The sequence below is a fragment of the Cygnus atratus genome, chromosome 3 (genome assembly GCF_013377495.2).
Source record: "Cygnus atratus isolate AKBS03 ecotype Queensland, Australia chromosome 3, CAtr_DNAZoo_HiC_assembly, whole genome shotgun sequence".
NCBI classification, from domain to species: Eukaryota; Metazoa; Chordata; class Aves; order Anseriformes; family Anatidae; genus Cygnus; species Cygnus atratus.
The window spans coordinates 69,527,884-69,548,033 of record NC_066364.1 but is presented as its reverse complement, the minus strand read 5'-3'; the positions used below and the strand labels follow the sequence as shown (position 1 = coordinate 69,548,033).

The 20,150-nt window shown below is 42.9% G+C and overlaps 1 protein-coding gene across 7 annotated transcripts in view; it reads left to right on the top strand.

Moving 5' to 3' along the window:
• LOC118244027 (SAM and SH3 domain-containing protein 1-like) overlaps positions 1 to 20,150 on the top strand; it is a 562,909-nt gene that overhangs the window by 366,953 nt on the left and 175,806 nt on the right. The window contains exon 1 of one of the 7 annotated variants that reach the window (XM_035538695.2): positions 3,323 to 3,851. The exons of 3 other annotated variants lie outside the window; for them this stretch is intronic. In XM_035538695.2, coding sequence (XP_035394588.1) covers positions 3,807 to 3,851 — 45 coding nt within the window. In that variant the 5' untranslated portion in view covers positions 3,323 to 3,806. Of the gene's footprint in view, positions 1 to 3,322; positions 3,852 to 20,150 lie in introns of those variants that run through there. 3 more of the 7 variants (XM_035538696.2, XM_035538699.2, XM_035538700.2) reach the window with 3 other exon arrangements.

Below are 20,150 nucleotides of genomic sequence, written 5' to 3'. Positions count from 1 at the left end.
TACAAGTGAAGCGAGTGTCAGAATGTGCCTCACGTTCTTGTCTGCATCACGTAGCGAGACACATCCTGCATTGCTGCAGATAAGGCGCTGACCTGACTGCATTCATCCATGCGTGAAGTGGGAGAGGGAACAGGCCAACTTTCTGATGGTGTGAATTTGAGTCTGGCTCCTGGCATGCAGCACTCCTTACCTGCTGAAGCCCATGAAAACAAAGAAGATCAAACTACCACTCCACATCCTGGAATAACTTTGTCAGGCCCTGAATCAGGAGGTGTGATCGGCTGTCATAAAACAGGCAGTAGCAAGAAGGAAGCATACTGCTGGCAGGCCTCACACCTAAGCAAAGCCCTCATTCTGCTGTTTTTAGTGACAGTATTACTAAACCAGTGTTTGGAGCCACTGGAGGCTCTGCCCGTGCCCAGGAGGGGAGCATAGTTGGGAAAGATTTTCTATGTGTGATAGCACTTGTTATTATTATTTTTTAATCAGTATTCAGCTTGACTGAAGCTAGAACTATTTGCAGCACTAGTTGTCAACAGTTTAAAAACCGTACTTGATCATAACTGGCATGAGCAATGTCAGAGGCCACAGTGGTGTGGGAACAGGAGACAAGGTATTTTCAACAGTGATACTCTCAAGTTTGTTAATGTTGCTGGAGCAATTAAAAATAGTTTTGTCAGTGATCGGGGTTTTTCCAAAGAGCTGCAGGGGGGCATAGGTCTCTGCTGTAAGCTAGCTGCTTGCCTTCCAGGAGCACATAATTTCATTCATTAGGTTTGCCATTAGCAAAGTACAAAATGATCAACTGTCATATTAGCCAATGCATAGACTTGTGTCAGCAGTTAGGAGAATTTGACTTAGATCGTAACCTCCGGGCTGATGGACTCCTGTGCCAGCTAAGGACTTCATGAGTCAATAAAAGTTGATCCGCAACCTTATTTCATGTTGCAAAAGCCAAACCTCACCCAGTAAAACAGAAGGGAAATCTTTCTCTGCCTTGTCAGATTGGAATAAAGATGCTGGAGAAGTAAGCGCTTTAAATTCTGGGACAGAGAAACACGTGCGTGTTGTATTTGGTGTGGCGGTGTCACAGTGGCTGTCCTGGTCACCCAGGGTAACAGGATAGATGGCACGTGGGTACTTAACGTTAGCACTGAGGTCTGCTTAAAAACAGGCCCTTGAAATCACAATATGCTTGCAGTCCTTATAGGAACCAAACTAAATCTGTCTCACAAATCAAAGAAGATGTGCTGTTGCGCTAAGGATTAATATTTGTAAGAAATTATTTACAGGTGCATGATTTTAACATGATTTACATAGGTATTGAAATTAAAATGTAAAGTGGGGGGCCTTTAGCCTGGTACAGGCAAAAGCTTGGAGCTAGGTGATGGACATGTGAAAACGTTCAAACCTTGTTTTCCGAGGGGATCAATATAAAAGAACTTCAGGAAGGGTACATAAAGGTGATTTACTTTTCACCTTTTTCTGGCTTACTGCAGAAAAAAATGTAATTGAACTTCAACTGGTCTCTGAATTATTTTGCCTTCTGTTAAGGTAGCAGAGAGATCTTTGATAGATGTTCATTATGATCCTGATGGAAGATTTTATGCCGTGCGTCATGAGAATCAAGGGAGAGAAAAAAGAAAAAAATAGACTTTTAAAGATGGTTTCTACTGCGTGCCATTTCACCTCTGTGGTTTTTCTTGCTGTCTCTATCCCAAGTTCCCACTTATAGCATCCAGTAATCCACAAGCTGCCATCACTCACCCCTTGCTCTTCATTTTCACCCTCCCCTCCAAGTATTAATCCAAAACCAAGAACTCAGCCGCTTTACCGTTTTCACCAGTTTTTCTCCACAGATTTTCTACCTATTGAAAATTTTCTCTAGCCTTTGAAAGAACTGGTACAAGACAAGGTAATTTTCAGTCGAAATGAAATTTCATGACAGATTCAAATGGTCCTCAAGGTAAAAATGGCTAAGAGAAATGAAGTAATGTTATTGGGGTAAAGTAATTGGGGTCTACAAAATTTCTTGAGCGCTTTCAGTGGAGCTCAGCTCAGGACATATTTCCACCCGCTGGGCTCGATGTACAGTGTTCAAAACAACAGACAGGGCAGTGGAAATATCCTGGTTGTGACTGGAAAGCCCAGAGGGTTCGGGATCCTTTTCAACGGGACAAAAAGGTCTGTGTTTCACTGAATGCCAGGAGGATTGTATTCGTTTGCCAACTTGCGGGGTTCACGGAGCCGAGCAGGAAAAACATACATGCTGATAAGGAACAGTCTGCTGGCTTTTGCAAATCAAAGAGGCTGAAAAGCCCTAATAATAGATTTATTGCTGAACAACATCCTTTCTAGTTATTTACTTCTGGACAGATACAGGATGGTGGGCATCCTGTTTTAGTCCACTTTGTGTGCGTAAGTAGACCCCTGGAGCGATTAACCGCGACCAAGCGCTGACCAACAATAAGTTGATGCCACACTGGGGGTGACAGGCTCGGGCAATCCGCAACGGGACCACCGCATCATTTTCCACCCCTGTCGCACAGAACTCGATCACGACCCGAGGGAGCCGTGGCGGCCCTGCCCTCCTCGTCCCCCCGTTCCCCTCAGGCCGGGCCTCCCTGACGGGCCGCCGCGCTCCCCTGCGCCCGGCCGCACGGGGGCGCTGCGCCGCCGCCCGGACCCGGCCCGGCCGAGGCTGTGGCGGCGGCTGCGGGGGCTCCGCTGCCCGGCTCGGGACGGGCCCGGCGGCTCCGTGGTGGCGGCCCCGTGGGGCCAGCGGCCCTCCGCCGCCTCCTGGCGGCTGTGCTCCCGGCTGCCCTGCCCTCCGCCTGTCGGTTTTAGGCAGGGATTGGGTTTTGAACCTCCACGAGGTTCACCTGTGAAGGCAGGCACCAGAAGGAGTAGGGATAGGCAGGTGAAGCAAACGGCAGGTGTTAGGCTGCGGTCTCCCAATTAGCAGACAGTCATTAGGGGGTTACAGTCCCCCCGTTTCGTTTTGCTGCAGAATTGTTCCTAAGCCCTTCAGTTTCTCACCTCAGGGCACAAACAGGGGGTCTGCACGCATGTGGAAAAGAAATCACAGCATTTAGGTGGTCCCTGGATCTTCCTATCCCCATTTCTCAAAAAAACGCACTGTAATTTCTTCTGTGCTTTTGTTGGAGGTTTTTAAAAATTGTTCTAAGTGGACTTAAGTAAGTTTTTGTGACTTCTTCCCATCACAGTCCTTTCCGTGCATTAATCCAGTAATGCATCGTGGCAGTGTGGATATTTTTAGCGTGCAGTTTAGGATGAACTTGATGATACTTATATGCACAGCAAGCATGAATCCACATTCGTGCTCCATACGTACAGCGTAACTTCATACACCTTAGGGACTTTGACTTCAGAGACATATAAATGCAAGCCTCTGGCTTGGAGCTATCTTTCTTTTGGCTGCACATAGCACCCAGTAAAAGTTCATATCTGGCACGTCATTTTTGAGGTGTGGCAGAGTTATAGATGGTAATACGAGTTGAAGTTTCACAAATGAGTATGTTAGAGACATGTATGATTTCTCGAGTTCCCTCACTGTACATTGTGCAAGCATTCAGTTAGCTGAGGCATACTTAACTTTTGAATCATAAGGAAAATGCCACTACCCAGCTTGCTTGCAAACTCGTTTGCTTAGAAGCCTCATTGCATCAGCAGAAACAACAGTGTGTCTTTAGAGTGCTGTGTGGAGCACGATGTTTTCTTTTCTTCCTTCAGTAATTTAAATGGTTGGAGCGATATTTTGACAAGGAAGCAATAAGTTCATTGTTATGGATCGCTTTTCACGTGAAACCGAGTTTTGGAATAAAGTGATGGTGAGTAAACCATGTGAGCGGGGAATGGGGGACTATTTTTGTTCTGACTTTAATTCAGCAGTTTCTGAAAACTAAGATGGAAGTGATTTTCCTGTTCTGACTGCAGGGTTGTATGTTTTCCATTAAATGGGAAACATAACATATCGATTAAAGCAGGGGGGAGATAGCAACAGGCATGCTCACTGTCGTGTTCCATGAGAAAGCGGAATGTGAATGCTGCGTTAATAGCGAGATACAAGTCTGATCCACAGTTAGTTGTTACGACTTCTTCCGAAAGGGAGACATGTCAGCTGATTGAATAGATTTATTTTGTCCAAACAGCTGCTTTTAACGTAACAGAAACCTAGCTTTTCAAAATCATTGTGGAATTGTTACCTATGAATTTAAAGAGGTGTTTTGTTTTGTTTTTGTTTTTGTTTTAGAGAAAAAGGAAAAATAAAAATAAATACTAATTTAATTTCTAGTGGCGGAAAATTTTTTAAATGACTAATTATGATGATTGTCTTTCTGGAAACTGCATTCTCTGTATTAACTGTTTTCTGCACGTTCTGTATATAGCCATTTTTTTTTTCTCTTTTTTACCATCAGAATTCAAATAATATTTTGGTCATTGAACTATCAGTTTAATCCAAAGAGGGATGCATGTTTCTTTTCTTTTTCTTTTTCTTTTTTTCTTTTTAATACAAGTTCATAGACTTTACCCATAAGACTAAAAAGGCCAGACAAAATAATAGGTGCCTAAGTATAGGGAGGTAACCAGATGCATAGCTGCAGGTTAGGACAAGTAAACTTTATTGTACCTTCTCTTGTTGCTGATGGTAATCAGGACATTCATATTAGCCTGATGAAAAGAAAAAATCAACTGGAGGTTTTCTGAAGTAACTTAGGGATCACATTTTTCTGAGGGAGAAAGGCAGCATGATCTACTTGGTAAAGCGTATAATCAGTGTGTCTGGCTTATCTCCTCAGGCTCTGCCACAGGCACACTTACATGAGCTCGAGGGAGTCAGCGTACAACCAATTTGACTACACTTGCTTACAAAGTGAATTGTACTTTGTTCACATAGTGAGCTACCCCAAAAATCTTTGTTTCAGTATTTTTAAAATATCAGTAACTTCTGTCTACTCCACAGGGCAACTGTGATTCTTGCTTCGGCAGTGTATTTAGTCTCTGATGACACCATTCCAGCCATTACTAGCTCTTTCTTCCATACTCAGCATTGCTGTTAAGAGAGAGTAATTAATATAAAATGTGTTCCAGTCTGAGAAGACATATTTGTATTTCCTTCTTTTAAAAAAAGCCCCGAAAGTAAGTGTTTGGCTGTCCAGCTGCTGAAGACACGGGCGTACACAAACAAGTTGCATTTTAGAAATGTATGAGCTATGCTAATCTTTGCCCATATAATTTAGTTCATGTTTACAAGCTATGAACTTCTTCATTTTGCTGTCTTGTGTAAATGATTTGTACAGAAGTCATTAGTTTGTGACTGCAGGTGTGCAAGTAGAAGTGATTATCCTGTTGAACCTTTAGGCCATGATCTGGTCATAAACCAAAGGTTTTGCTACCTCTGTGGCTGCCTGAACATGCACACTGAGCACGTTCTCATGCAGGAAAGCTACCTTCACAGTTCAGTTATTTCAGGTGAGCTTGTGTTCATGGCAGCTTTGGAAATGTTTCTCCTTAATGCTTTGATAACTGGTTGAAATACTTCTTAAAAGTGAGAGAGCCGCTCAGTTTGTTCTTTTTCTGGAGCGGCTAGTTTTCCCCTGCCTCTCTCTCCCAGAAGAGTAGCACTTCGTCCTCACTCGCCTGTGGTCTCCTCGCATCAGTATCAGTCCTTCGTATTGGATTATAGGACCGAGCTATGTCATGTGTCAAAGGTAAAAAGAAAAAAACTCTTTGAGGGATGCTAATGCTTCAGTGACAGTGCTGGAGCCATTCTCCTGATCACAGGCATTTTACTTACCTCAGTTTCAGTTCTGTGCTTTGATAAAGAAATTCAAAATAACCAGCATGTCAGGGTAAAACGTGTAACAGTGGTGGGAAGGTGTGTAATGCTATGCTCTGACCTTGAAAACTGGGCTGTGGGAGGGAGATAATCAAAGCATGATGGCTAGTTGATGCAGGACAACCAAATCCTGTGGAAAGATATTTTTTCCAGTTCCTGTAAGATGCCGATTTTCATCCATCTCATGGGCTCGGGAGTGTCCTTGCCGTCACTGCCATCAGCTGAAGCACTTCATTTGCCATGCAGCCAGTCACCAGCTACATCTCCTGGTGAAGGGGGGGGTCTCAATATAAATCTAGAGTTGTTGTGGCTTACCAATTAGTGGTGTTCGAAACAGGCTGTGAGAAGTTGAGCTCTAAATAATTGTTGTCAGGTCACAGATTCAGCGGGTTTTGTTCTGTCTGTCTAACCGTCCGAACAGGATGTGAGGGTGCTTGCTGCGGGCAAGTCCAGTGTCACTCCACTAAGATTTTTGGGACGTAGTTCAAAAACTTGGCTCTGCAAAACTGTAAGTTAACTGGAGGTGTTACCAGTTTCACCATACAATGGAAAGGGATCACTCTTTCCTTTAATTAAAAGCGCTAAAGCAAAAAGTTACTCTAGTAACTTGAGCGCTTGTAGGTTTTAAGCATGGATTTAAAAAGCACAGAAGAAATCATGGTTTAAAGAGAAAGTAACCTTTCTTTTGAACTCAGGTCTTCCACAGCATCAGATATAGTTGGGCTGCATCTTCTCCTTGTGACACGTTTTGGAAATGCTGATCATAGTCAGCTTCTCTTGCCAAGATGAGGTTCCCAACGTTTTTGAGAGGCCTGCTCTTGTCTACGTGCAATCTGCCAACATCCAAAATGCTTTACCCAGGGACTGCTGATCCGTTTGCATGATAGGTCATGGTCCTGCTGCTTTTATTTTAGTAAGGTAGTTGACAGCAGAACATTCTGGAATACATTCCATATGCAACTATTGTGGAAAAATATCTTTTTTTCCCCTTCCTCCTAATTCTTACTCACATTTTGCTACCTCAATTTATATTTTGCATTTCTTTTTCATCCTGTCTGTGGAACTAACCAAAAGCATTGCACCTGCTGCACACCCGCGCTTGTTTTCTCTTAAGCCATCCAAATTCTGAAAGTCCCAACCCAATATTTGCAGGTAATCTGCTCATCTGGAAGACAATAACTTTCTAGGATCAGGTTGAAGGCTATGTGCTTCCCCAGAGAAAAGACACATATATTGATGTGTTTATGTTTTGTAATAATAATATTTGTCCATGTGAGAACATGTGAAGTTTTTTTCTTCTGCCACACCATATGGCTTATGACTATTTACAATCCAAATAATAACAGCTGCTGCTGTGTAAGAGAAGTCATTCTTCTGAGCTGGAGATGCGCTGAGTGGTGAATGACAAAGTATATGTCCACAGATGTATTCCAAATATCCTAATTTACCACTCAACATCCTGTCTGTCATTCTCTTTTTGGAAACTGTTGGAGCTTTTTTTTCCTTGCTTAGCTAATGGGGAGAGCTTTGACAGCTTGGTTTGGGAGTTTTTTCGTGTTTTGTATTTTACTTTTATATGCTTATAGAGAATCCGTGTCAGACGACCTCTTTCCAAAGAGGAGAAGGGAAGGACATTCTGGTTGGGAGCTCAGCAAAATGAAACTGTGAATCATGCTCTTAATCCCTTTCACAGAAAAGCAGTTGACTCTTACAATCAATAGCTGAGAAGTTTCTATTTGGGAAAATAAACCAGATAGTCTTTAGACCTTTAAAACACGGGTCACTTACTGCCCTTTGTTGCTGGCATGCTTGGTCTGGATTTTCACAATACACAGATATATACATACCTTGTGTATTTCTCAGCTACCATCAGCCATTTCGGGCTCCTATCTGTTGTCTGTTTGAGGCTCTTTTTTTTTTTTGTGGTTGTCCACTGGGCATGTTGATGAATTCCTGAGTTTTTGTATCAGGCTTTGTAGTAGGTGACTTACCATTGTCAGTCAGTCCTGTCAACAGCAAGAGGACAATTGCAAGATACCATACAATTGGTCTGCATACCTGGCCCTTAGCTATAGGGCTCTGATTGGAAATGGCATTTAAACCCCTGCCATTTCCGTGCCTGTCAGCAGCTCTCTGGAGCCGTGGTTCTCTCATATTTGCACCGAGTCGCTCCTGTGCCTGCTCTTTCCCAATGGGTTAGACGGTTGGCACATTGTATTTATTATGACTTATCTCAGAAAAGCATATTCCAGGGAGGATGAAATGATCGGGGGGGATATTCTCCAGGCATATTCTTGCTGTCACACAATCATCTAACAGTGCTCATTAGCTAAAAAGAATTGCAAGTGTCCTGCAGTTGACACTTTGTCCCCCATGAAGTTTTGCTGGTAAATAAAACCCTCTGGATTTCATCCCACTTAGGAGTGCCTTGAAAGGGGGCTGTGAATGCAAGTGATCACACTGTCTAATAACATTACAGTGGAGACTTCTCATTGAAAAGCCTTAAAATTAAGCTAGATTAATTGCTTGGCGTCATATAACAATTTCTATCATTTATGCTTAGTTTTTTTAAATGTGTCTGTAAGTACTCCTGTGTCACTGGGGATTTTTCATGTCAGGGCTACAGATACCATAGAAACAAAAGGGCTGAAAGGAACTTTCTGGCATAGTTGGGCTGGCAGCCCCAAAAACCTCACTGCTTCGATGGTTACAAACAACCCTTCAATTTGGATGCCTTTGTGGTTGCCGTACCCAGAGATGTTTTTAACTTGAATAGTTTTCTTCCGTCTGCTTGGTGCAAGCAGCTCTCCATCTCAGACTCCTCTTTAGTAAGGTGAACGGCTTCTGCTCGTCTCCCCACGTGTGACGGATGCTCTGCTGCACGATTACACCAGCTCTTACGGTTCCTCTTCCACGACTGTGCAGCGACCAGAGGGGTTTGGAGGAAGGAAACCCCACTGCTGCCCTGCAGAAGCGAACAGGCACTTACGACTCACAAGAACGGGCTGCTTCCACAAGTGGAAAAAGTGGGGCTCCAGGAAGATGCAGGTCACATCCCTCTATAGTAGAGCCTGAGCGATGCTGCTTATAGTTAATGAAAAATCTCCTTTGTAAACCTGCGGGCTGTGATGCGGCACCAGGCAGCTGCGGTTCCATAACTCATGTGCTGAGTCAGCTCCTCCCGATGCGAGTGAAGGAGTTACCGGGGAACGTGCTCCTCGGTGTGAATTTCATCTCGCTTGCCAGAGATAAATGGGATTACCAGAAATATTTGTATGGAAGGCCATAAGCGCAGCCTTAATCTACATTGGGGCTAAGGGAAAGAGCTTCTAACGTATTCGTAACAGAAAAGCGGTGATAGGTACCGTCTCCTGGCCCATTTCTGCTTCTCTAGAAGAGACAAATTGCTTCGGCTTTCTTGGATCAATGCAGCTCTGCCCGGGTTAAACTTGAAGCTGCATGAGGAGAAATCAATATAAAAAAATATGACAACAAAAATGGCAGATGGGAAAAATTGCTCTGTATAAACTAAGCCTATGTTTTCTCGTGGCCTTTGCCTGCCAAAGCTATTCCATGAGCAGTAACAATGGATTGCATAAACAAATTTCAGGGATTGATGGAATTTGATTTCATGCTTTGTTCTTCCTAGCTGTCCGCGATGGTAAGCAGAGAATCCATTTCAGTACCCACTATGCAAAACTGTAGAAACAGCTGGGATTATTTACTGCTAGGCTGCTGCCTAGGGATAGCTGGGCTTGTTGGCAACTCCGCGTTAGAGCAATCAGTGTCAAGAAATCTCCTAGTGAATAAAATTGCTTTGCTGACCTGTGACATGATTTGGTGCCATTAATACCAGATGTTGAAGCCTCTGCTCCTCCTCTGGTTCTGCCCTCAGTCCACAGCACACTGAGATGCAAATTTGCTCTTGAAAGCTGTCCCTGCTTCCGAAGCACAGGGCTTCGTATGTAGAGGAAAGCTGCTGTGTTGGCTAAACTGAGGGGGGAAGATCCCTAAGAACTGTTTCTTGGTGTTGACTTCATAAAAGCAAAAAGCGTACAGCAACACTGGCCAAATGCGAAGATTAAATTTACACCCATTCCTTTCTGCTGCCCCCTGGCTTTGGAAAGCTGTAGAAATAAATCACGGAGGGTCTGTGCTCCACTGTCAGCCTTGCGAGCTGGTGAAATTGAGTCTCTCCTGCGCAGGGGCAGCCTTGCATGCTAAAATTGCTTCGCTTTGGGACGTCACAGGCGCCTGCCTTTTGGCTTGGGACCAACAAGCTAGAATTTAAGACAGCCATCGCTCGAATCCCCTGCACTTGCTTTAGCCTAGCAAGTTAGAGCGAGAGGCTGCATTTGGACAGCTTCCCGGTGAGTCATTGGGGAAAATACGGAACCAGTTAATATCAGAGACCTGTACCTTTGTGTGCATCCCAGTGTCCTGCAGGTGCTGGAGCAAACCTCTCAGAAGCCTCCCCCCGGGCATTAGGCTCAGTGGTTTGCCCACAGCCCCCAAACGTGCTTAAGCAATAACCTTGCGAAAGCACGTCCACGAGCACCAGGCAAGCAGCTCCAGCAGCGATCCTGCATGCAGGTTGCTGCCTGGCATGCCAGAAAGGGTTGAGCAAGGGATGAGGTAAGAGGGGATTTGGGGAGGTCTTCCTTCCGTCCTACTCGAAAGCAAAGAGGATGGTCCTTCTCCTTCTGTGTCTTGTCTGGAAGAGATCTGCTTTCCTGTGTTTTCATGGACTGATGTCTCGAAAGCTCATTTTGTTGGAAAATACAGCGTAGGGGTAACAAGACTGTGCAACGGCAGAACCTTACAGGGGAAGAGAGCTCTTTAAAGTGCAAATCCCGTGTCTCCCTCCTTTCCCTTGCGGAAGACAGAACGACAGTGGGGCTATACAATCCTGGGGGAGCCTCGGGCCCTGCTGTACAGTAGGAAGAGTGTTTTGGGACATGTCCCCTGGCATGGCTGTCACTTGGTGCCTCGGGAGCACCACGCTGCCAGTCAGTGCCCCGAGCAGCAGCCCTGGCGGGTTGGAAGCTCAGCACAAGTGGCAGGGTTCGCATGACCTGCTTTATGGCGGGTGTTTGGGGTTTTAAATGTGCACGAACTATCAGCCTAGGCTAATTCCTGCAACACAAATTGCACTTCAAAGCGCCGCTGATCTCATCATCCCTGCGATTTCGTTCCTTTTATTGTCAGTTTTATCTGAAAAAATGACGTGAAAGCTCCCCACTTCCCGCTGTCACAGAGTGAACTTACCTTCCCCAATACCTGTACTAAAGTGGTGCTGCGCATCCCCTGTGAAAAACCTGCAGCTGTTACAGGAATGTCTAGCATATATCTTAGAAATCCATTTTTTTGCCTCTTGATTTAATAGTCTTCTACGCCATTATTTCAAAAGGGGATGTTGCCTATTTTTTATTTCTCGGGTTCAGTAGTTAGTGATAAATGAATCTCAAGAGGGAAAGTAACTGAAGATGATGAATAGAAGAAAAATGTTCATTATTAGCTCAGGCAGAAAATGAATCCCTTTTCAGAAATTCAGGAAGTTGATAATAGTGGATTTTTTTATAGATGATTACCCTCGTGACAAATCTATCGCTTTGCCTTCCCAGACAAGTATGATATGTTTTGTCTTTTTTTCCTCTTGACAAAGGAATTCGTGACATAATGTCACCCTGTTGGAAAATGTGTATGTTTCTGGTAATTACTGGAAAATGATGCTGTTCTTAATTTCCATATTACGCGGGGTGGTTGTGATTAAAAAGTTAGACATTGACATGCAAGAAGGTGCTGGGATAAGTCAGTTAATTTCTCCTAGCTGCTGCAGACATTTCTCTGCAAGAAGACACTATGCAATTTGTGTATGCTTTTTTTTTTTTTTTTTTTTAACTGCTTAACAGCAATCCCTGTACAAAGTGGAGCTGTAATCCCATGCAGATGCTGAGTTTCTTTGCTATCCCAGGGAAGGTGCCCTTTCCCTCATGTAAATTTTTTCCTCATCAGGAGGAACTCTGCAAATATGTTTTGTCATTGCTGCACAAATCAAAAAAGGCAGAACTGTGTTCTTAGCCACTTCCAGATCTATATGCCATATTTTAAGGGGTCTAGAAGTGAAATTCTGTGAGCACCCGTCCTCCTGCAGTGATGTACTACATTTGAAACTCATGCAGAGAACAGCATGTCATGCTGTCCTCCTTACCTGTGAATCAAAATAGTATCTCTGCTCTCTTAGACATACCCTGTCTTTGGACTTCTTTTAATATTTCTCCCCAGATTGTTCTCCAGTGAAGTCAACGCCAAGGTGATGGAACCACCTGTGGTTGCATGTACCGGCTGCTTCTCGCTGTAGGCTTAATGAGTGAAGTCACAACTTGTGTTAAATCTTGCCCAGCCCTTCATAACTCCTCAGCCCATTGAACATGTCACATCTGGCCACCCTTAGGTGTGGTTGGCATCTTTATTCAAAAGATGTGACAGCATGCTTACCTAAAACTTCTGCCAAAGCAAAGGACCGAAGCAAAGCTAAGGGTCAGGATTATCCTTGGAAATGGGAAGAGAAGTCCAAAGTCTCGACCCTGAGGATTCCTTCCAAAAAACACTGGGAGAGAAGTATTTGATAAACTGGGGAAATCAGAAGAAGGGCTGATCTCTTGTCAGTTCCCCAAAATAAGGCAAGGTTTGCATTAATGGGTTGCTGCAACATAGGCAAGCCCTATGAGTTTTCTGAACTTGGAAAGGCATTTTTCTGACTGGTCATGGAAGAGAAGATATCTTCTCATGCAGTGAGAACTTACAGTATTTCCACACATTTTCGATTCTCAAAGTAAGATGAAAAGCCCAAATCCTGGGTAGGATCATGAATTCACAGGCTAAAAATGATTAAGTAAACAATGAATCACGGTATGTCTTTTTGTTTTCCGTCCCTTTCCCCCCCTTTTTGCACATCATTTTGCCAGGATTTTTGGTTAAAATTACTTAGGTTTCAAAAACAAACAAACAAACAAAAAACATCCACAGAAAATACAAACTTTCCCCATCAGTTCTGGTATCAGCAAATCCAAAATCTTTTATAAAGGTAGGATGCATTTATTGAAAACTGTGTAGTCAGCCTTACTCTACTTCCGAAAGTAGTCCCTTCAAATCTATGGAAAGTGCAGATAAAATCCAGGTCAATAGTCCCTTCCCTGGACTCTGGCTGATGTCCATGGTCTGAGGATGCAAGGTGAAAACCTGCTACGCTGAGTGGCAGCTACAGCACGATCTGGGTTGAGCAATCATGTTGATTTTTGTAGCATGTGGCCCAAACTGTTCTGAATTCCTGCATTTGAAGGGAAAGAAAGAGGAAAATAGCTTGTGTTAAGTGGCTGGAATAAATTTCAGTAATCTCACAGTGTTATAATTGAATGATTGATAAAGGAAGAGCACGCCATAAAATGATGTGAAAAAGATGAATACTGTTCAACAAGATTAATATGCTAATAAGGGGGATTTTTTGCTCTGAACTAATTATAAAAACCAATTCCTGCAAACAGCTGAATAGGCTCAAGTTGCTTCTTTCTGTTTTTTCTTTGCCATTGGTTATCTATTAGCAATAAAGTTCATTATTTGCTACATAATGATAAAATGAAAAGTGGAAAAAGGAATTGTCATCAATTCAAGGGTGATTTTTCTTCCTTTGTTGTTGTTATAGGCATTCTGGCAGCTTCATTGAGCTTTCAAACATCCAAAAAGCTGTATTTAAATCTGAGGTCTTGGACGCAGCACAGAAAAATTTCCAGCAGATGTTTCTAGCCTGAGCAGCTACGTGTGGTGTTCCTGGATCTTCCCCGTGCCTGCGCTCCCATGAGATGGATGCTGGATTGCTTTGGGTTATTGGAAGGGTTTTGCCACGCACCACTGACAAAAGAAAGGACCTTTCTAGTACAATTCCTGTGACGCATAGGTGTGCCCAGGTGGCCAAGAAGGCCAATGGCATCCTGGCTTCTATCAGGAATAGCGTAGCCAGCAGGACCAGGGATGTGATCGTCCCCCTGTACTCTGCTCTGGTGAGGCCGCACCTCGAGTACTGTGTTCAGCTTTGGGCCCCTCACTACAAGAAGGACATCGAGGCCCTGGAGCGTGTCCAGAGCAGGGCTACGAAGCTGGTGAAGGGCCTGGCACACAAGTCCTGTGAGGAGCGGCTGAGGGAGCTGGGGTTGTTCAGTCTGGGGAAGAGGAGGCTCAGGGGAGACCTCATTGCTCTCTACAACTCCCTGAAAGGAAGCGGTGGGGAGCTGGGGGTCGGCCTCTTCTCGCAGGTAACCAGTGATAGGACTAGAGGGAATGGCCTCAGGTTGTGCAAGGGGAGGTTGAGGTTGGAAATGAGGAGACATTTCTTCTCAGAAAGAGCAGTCAGACATTGGGACGGGTTGCCCAGGGAGGTGGTGGTGTCACCGTCCCTGGCGGTGTTCAAGGAGAAGTTGGATCTGGTACTTAGGGACACGGTTTAGTGGGTGACATTGGTGGTAGAGGGATGGTTGGACCAGATGTTCTTGAGGTCTCTTCCAACCTTAATGATTCTGTGATTCTATGGTAGAAGCTCTCAGAGTGGAGGTGATGGAAGCACAGAGTACTTAGAGGTCTGGTCCAGAGGCAGACAAAGATCCTCCATCCTCTGCTCTGCTGGTGGTGGTAGGGGGCAGAGGTAGGAAGCAGGTGGTTCTACATCGATGGGACAGATGTGTGGCAACTGTCTCAAAAGATGTCTCTGCCTCTTGCAAGGCCCGCCTTTTCAAAGTTGCCTTGCTTTAGCAGTCTTTGTCTGATCTCACCTCTCTCATCTAGCATCAGAGGCCCTTTGGTCCTACCAAAGGCTGCCTAAAATTTGTGCTGCCTAAGAGGAGCCCTCCTTTATCTTTCAGAAGCATCTGTTCGCCATCTAATTTCGAAGGATAATTGAAAATGTTTGGTTGTTTTTTTTTTTTCTTTTTCCCCATGCCTGTGCTTTTAAATTTCTTAATCACTTTGTTGTTTAATTTTTAAACTTTTAGTTTTAGTCCCTTTTTTTTTTTCTGAGAGAACAAATACTGCCTCGGATTGCTGTATTGCAACATATATCAGAAATTTATTAGTTAATAATACTCCCCCAAAAAACTAAATCCTCATTCTGTTTAAGTCAGTGCAACAATTAGGATCTGCTTTGCTTCACCAAAAAAAAAAAAAAAATTGGCTCTTACAAAGAGAACAAGAAATATTTAACCTTAGTGGATTCCCACACATCAGTTTGGGTCATTTTTTTCTATTTTTTCCTCTAATACTATAAGTCCCTTGACTGATGCTGGGATGCTTGCCATGACAGTGTAATTTCTGACTTACAGAGATTGTATGTGTGTTCCTTGATGCATACAAGTATAACTTGAATTCTCCTTCCCCTTACTCCCCTCTGCGCTCCCCCAGCGTTTTTCCTTGTCCATCCAATAGTGATGCAAAAAGGAAGGAGAGCTACCTCCTACCATTTCCTTCAAGACCTGAAGAACTGGGGTGCATATCCAGCTGGTTACGCTTTGAGTTTATGTGGATTTTTTATTCTCTTAATTTATAGGCTGATGTCAGGAAATGCCTTCCTCTTACAGCCAGGCACAATCTGCTGCTCTTAAAGAAGAAAGAGGAGGGACCCTGGGAGATTTTCCCTTCCCTTCCTTTCCCCTCCCCCTTTTGAATTGCATGGGTACATTCCTTTCAGGTCCTTTAAAACTCGTGTTTCAAGGAAAAGGAATGGAAATTTTGCAGTCCTTAGATTAGAGGGGAAAAGCCTTGAGAAAGACATATCCAGTCAGACCGTGCTGAGCTTACAGCAGAGACTGCTTCCCCTGGGCACCTCGAGCTGCGTTAACTCGAGCCTGCTCGATGGGAAGAGCATCATGTGTGCACCACAGCAGCTTCACCATTTGCAAAATGTTAATTCTGCCGTGTGGCTGGCCTGCGTGCTACACCACTATGCGTGTTTGAAATCTGAGGCAAGATCGAGACAAAATCTTTTTTCACTAGAAAACTGGGGGCTGCATCTTGGTGCTTCTAAGTAATATTTTGGCCCCAAATTGTTCTCTTGCTAGATATTTGGGAATGAAAATGATTTTCAAGAAATGATAGAAATTTGGAAAATAATGTTTAAGTTTTCATAGTTCCCCAAAATATTTGAACTCTGGAAAATTTATCCTCTACGAACTAGGAATACAGATGATGTGAGCCTAGAAAGTAAAAGTAATTGGAGGTGTAAAGGTATGAAAATCAAGAGGCTCCACTAGAGGTATTCATGCCACATGATAGTTGCTATTTTTCCCTCTGTAGTAGGTGCCTATGGCTGTATGCATGTTTTGGCTGTATGCATTCAGTTACTGTAAAACTGGTCCTACTGAATCCAGAAATCCTGAGAACTCAACTGAGAGGTTTTGAAAAATCTGTGGATGTTCAGCTACAGCTGCAGCAAATACAAACTCCACATCTATCATCAGTGCAATACTCTGGGGGGGGGGGGGGGGGGGGGGGGGGATCTCATCTAAAAGCAAGTACAACGAGTCTGATTTGCCTGAGTTTCTTCTTTGAACTTAGAGAAAAATGTTCTCCACCTAGGTGAGCAAGAGCCAGCTGCTTTCTTGCATATACACATACATGTCTCGTCCTGTAGAGTGGGCAGAAAGTGAGTCGATGCACTGCACTGAGCAAGTGTAATTTAAGTAGCAGGTTTAATTACAGTCTTAGAACTGGATTGTCGGGTTTGTGACAAATGTGTTGTAATTTCCACTGCACTTTTAGGAGTCAGCAAATGTTGATCAACAGGTACTGCTTACTCTGGCTTTCTGAAGTTTTGGTTTAAAATAACCGTGATCAAACCAGTTCTGAAAGCGAGGTATATATTCATTGGGTTCTTAAAGTTTTGTTTTACCAACTCCATTTTTTTCACAGTACATATTCTCAGTAGCAATAGGCACTGCAAAATAACTGCTATAACAAGATAAATACGATTTTAAAAGCCAATACCTTTGAGTGCTGGAAAAAGAATTAGAGAACTGAGTAGCTCTTGTACAAATTTAGAATTTGTCTTGACAATTGTTTTCCTGAAAATCAACAGTATGTCAATAACCAAATCCTATTCAGGGAATACGTCTTCAAACCATTCAACAGACTATTAACTATACATTTTTCATTAAATCAATCAGAGCTCAATTCCCACAGCATTTGAAAAATCTTCACTTAAATCTCCCCCTTAGTTTTACAGTATGAATGAAGCACCTGTTATTAAAATTATTTTGCCTCCGGTTAAGAGAAAATAGCATTATTAATGCATAAAGTAGAAAACAGTGCACAAGCACTTTGTTTTTAGAAGTCATTTTCTAAACATTTAATTTGTTTTATGTCCATTACTTCCACTGAAAATGTATGCCGAAGTGGGAATTATATTCTAGAAATAAACCTTTTTTCCTCTGTAAAACACATTTGTGCCTTCTTATGAGGACCTCTGGAGAATGAAAGCAAATAGTTGATTCTCAGGGAGATTTTCATTTGCTCAAAAGATGTAATGAAAGTGAGGGATTTTATTTATTTACTACAGCAGGTGTTAATTTAAAAGGTGTCATTCAAGCTAAATGGGTAGTTGCTTTTCCCAGTATCTTTTGATTTTCCAGAAGACCCCCAATAACTACTTCCATATATTTGAATGTTTATCTGTTACTGTTAAATCAACATTAGCAATAGATAAATTACTCCATAAGACATTTAAAAACTCAAAATCTATCAATTTTATTTTTTGTCCCTTTTAGGCACATTTATCCTGTCCCTAGCAGGAACCCGGGCCTCCTTGATTTTTCTTCCCTCTTTGCCTCCCCTAAACTTTTGCAACACTTCAGGCAAATCCATTCAAAACAGCAGGATTTTTATCTTGGTTCTTTTCTCCAATATTTGAATTCAAGAAGTAGTTGCTACATCATGTACTCACTTTTGATGTCTCTGATGTCAAAATCCAAGCGGGATGCACTGAACACGACCTTGGTCTCTTGTCTCATATTTGCCCCGATGTTTTTCATCGTGCATGGATAACAGAAAACCAAAGGGCTAGTCTGTCTTTTTCAATTCATTAGTACTTTCTGTTTTCAAAAAACATTTGTGGGACAAATACACTTACCATGTGTTGACTCTTTGTTCTTTCTCTTTGGAAAATGTTGTGACCACCTTGCCAGTTTAAGTCATTACTTGAGAAATAATTTTTAGTGCTTATTTTTCCAGTTACATTTGTCAAGACCTATGAAATAACTGACTGGAAAAAATGTCTATTTTCTCTTCCATTTATATATGAGCAGATTTTTGCTTTCCTATTCCTAAAATTAGCAGTTTTGTTGTGTGAAAGCGAGGCTTGAGCTTTTCCCTAGGCATAAAATGTTGTGAACTTGTCTCTTGGCTTGACTTGGCAATTGTTCTTCCTTAGGACACCCTGACTCCTCAAACAGTGGTCCTCTCGAGCCCCCTTTGCAGGATGCCTCTAGAAAGAGAAATTGCAGCTTAGGGCACCCCACCACAGTGAGAAGGGAACAATGCACGCCTCCCAGGCCTTTGGCTTTTCCTTATGGCATTAACCAAAAAGCTGCCTTGGAACCAGAAGATTTGGGGGATGGTGCTGTAAGAGAGGTACTCATATGACTTTTTGTTGCAAGGTAGAAAGATCTTCAAAGAGTCACAGCAGAACTATCCGTGGTGGTTTTGCACTTTACTAATACTGATGTTTCTCCTCAAGTGCTAATGAAAGCAATAATTAGATACCTGTGGTCTCTTTCTGATATTTATATACATTCTTTTAGGTGCTATTGTTCATCCAGAAGCAATCCAAAGAAAGGCAGGCTGCCTGCTGTCATAAATACTAGCCCATGGTTTTGTCCTTAGTGACCTAAGGGGTACCATAGGTTGAATTTTTATTAGCAGTACTTCCCCAGTAAAGCTACTTTCCCTCAAACATCACATATTAAATTGATTATGCATGTCATTTTAAAAGTATGTAGTTGCCGTTTGATTTATATGGTCAGACTGCCTGCCAGCTCAGCAACTTCCATCCTAAAATAACAGATCCAAAAAACCCCAAGCCCCACAGTCGGCTGCTTCATGTTGTAATGAGTCAGCTGCAGATATGTGCAACTACTAATTTCAGCCCATTTGTCCGAAGGGACAAGCAAAAACATGCAATTTTCTAGCAATTACAATCAGTGCAGAAGTACATGGAAATGGTCGGCAGAAATACCAAGTAAACAATTTAGACCAGGAAGCGTTTTATGCTGTTTTCTGCACTCTCTCTCCACCTCTCCATGTACGTGTGTTTCCAGTAAACAACTAAATGACAGAGACCTTGTTGGCCAGTTCTAGCAAAAAGCACAAACAAAATACAAAGCTGGTTGAGTTCCATGAAGTTGCTAGGGGTTTGCAACTGAGTGCCTACTTATGTGAACGGATAGCGGCAAGGCAGTACAAGCTTTAATAAAATCTCTTAACTTCACAACAAAATGAATGAAGGATTTTGTTGGCAGCTCTTCCACGTGTAGTTATTTCAGATGTAACCCAGACAGACCTGTGTGTGGCATATATGTGGTACTCTGTCACTGAAGAGCACAGAGGCTAGTAAAGTAGCAGCAGGTATGGCAAATCCAAGTGTACGTTCATATCTGACAGCAAGAACAAATTGGGAGGCAGCCCTCAAAGCTAAACAATGCTGGTACACACTTCAGGTGTATAGTATGCATCTTGGGCTTAACTAAGAAAAGAAATTAGTTTACTCTTCTCATAGTTCAATGTATGGAGCTTGCTGACCTCTTCAGGGTATTGTGATAGGGATACCCAGCGTTGACCAATGCACCCGAATGTTGCAGTCCTTTTTTTTGTGACTAAAACATTAAAAGTTATAAGGTAAATTGAGGGTTAGGAACAGCATTCTCACAGTTCTCCAATGGTAGCAGGAAACAAAAAAATTCAAACCATGCAGCATGGCATCTGGCAAATATTGGTGATAAGAGGACAGTTGGACTAGATGATCTTGTAGGTCCTTTCCAACCTTGTGTTTCTATGATTCTATGAATGGGAAGCAGATCTCACCTTGTTACCTCCCCGTTTTGACACAGGAAGGTCACCGGGAATTCAGACACCCTTTCTGAAGCCACTGAGCCAATGAGCACCCGACAGTTGCTCCAGATGCCACCTTTTATCAGTCCAATCCCTTATGACCATAATCACGTGTGACTTTGTCGTTTTAAGGTGATGTATAGAG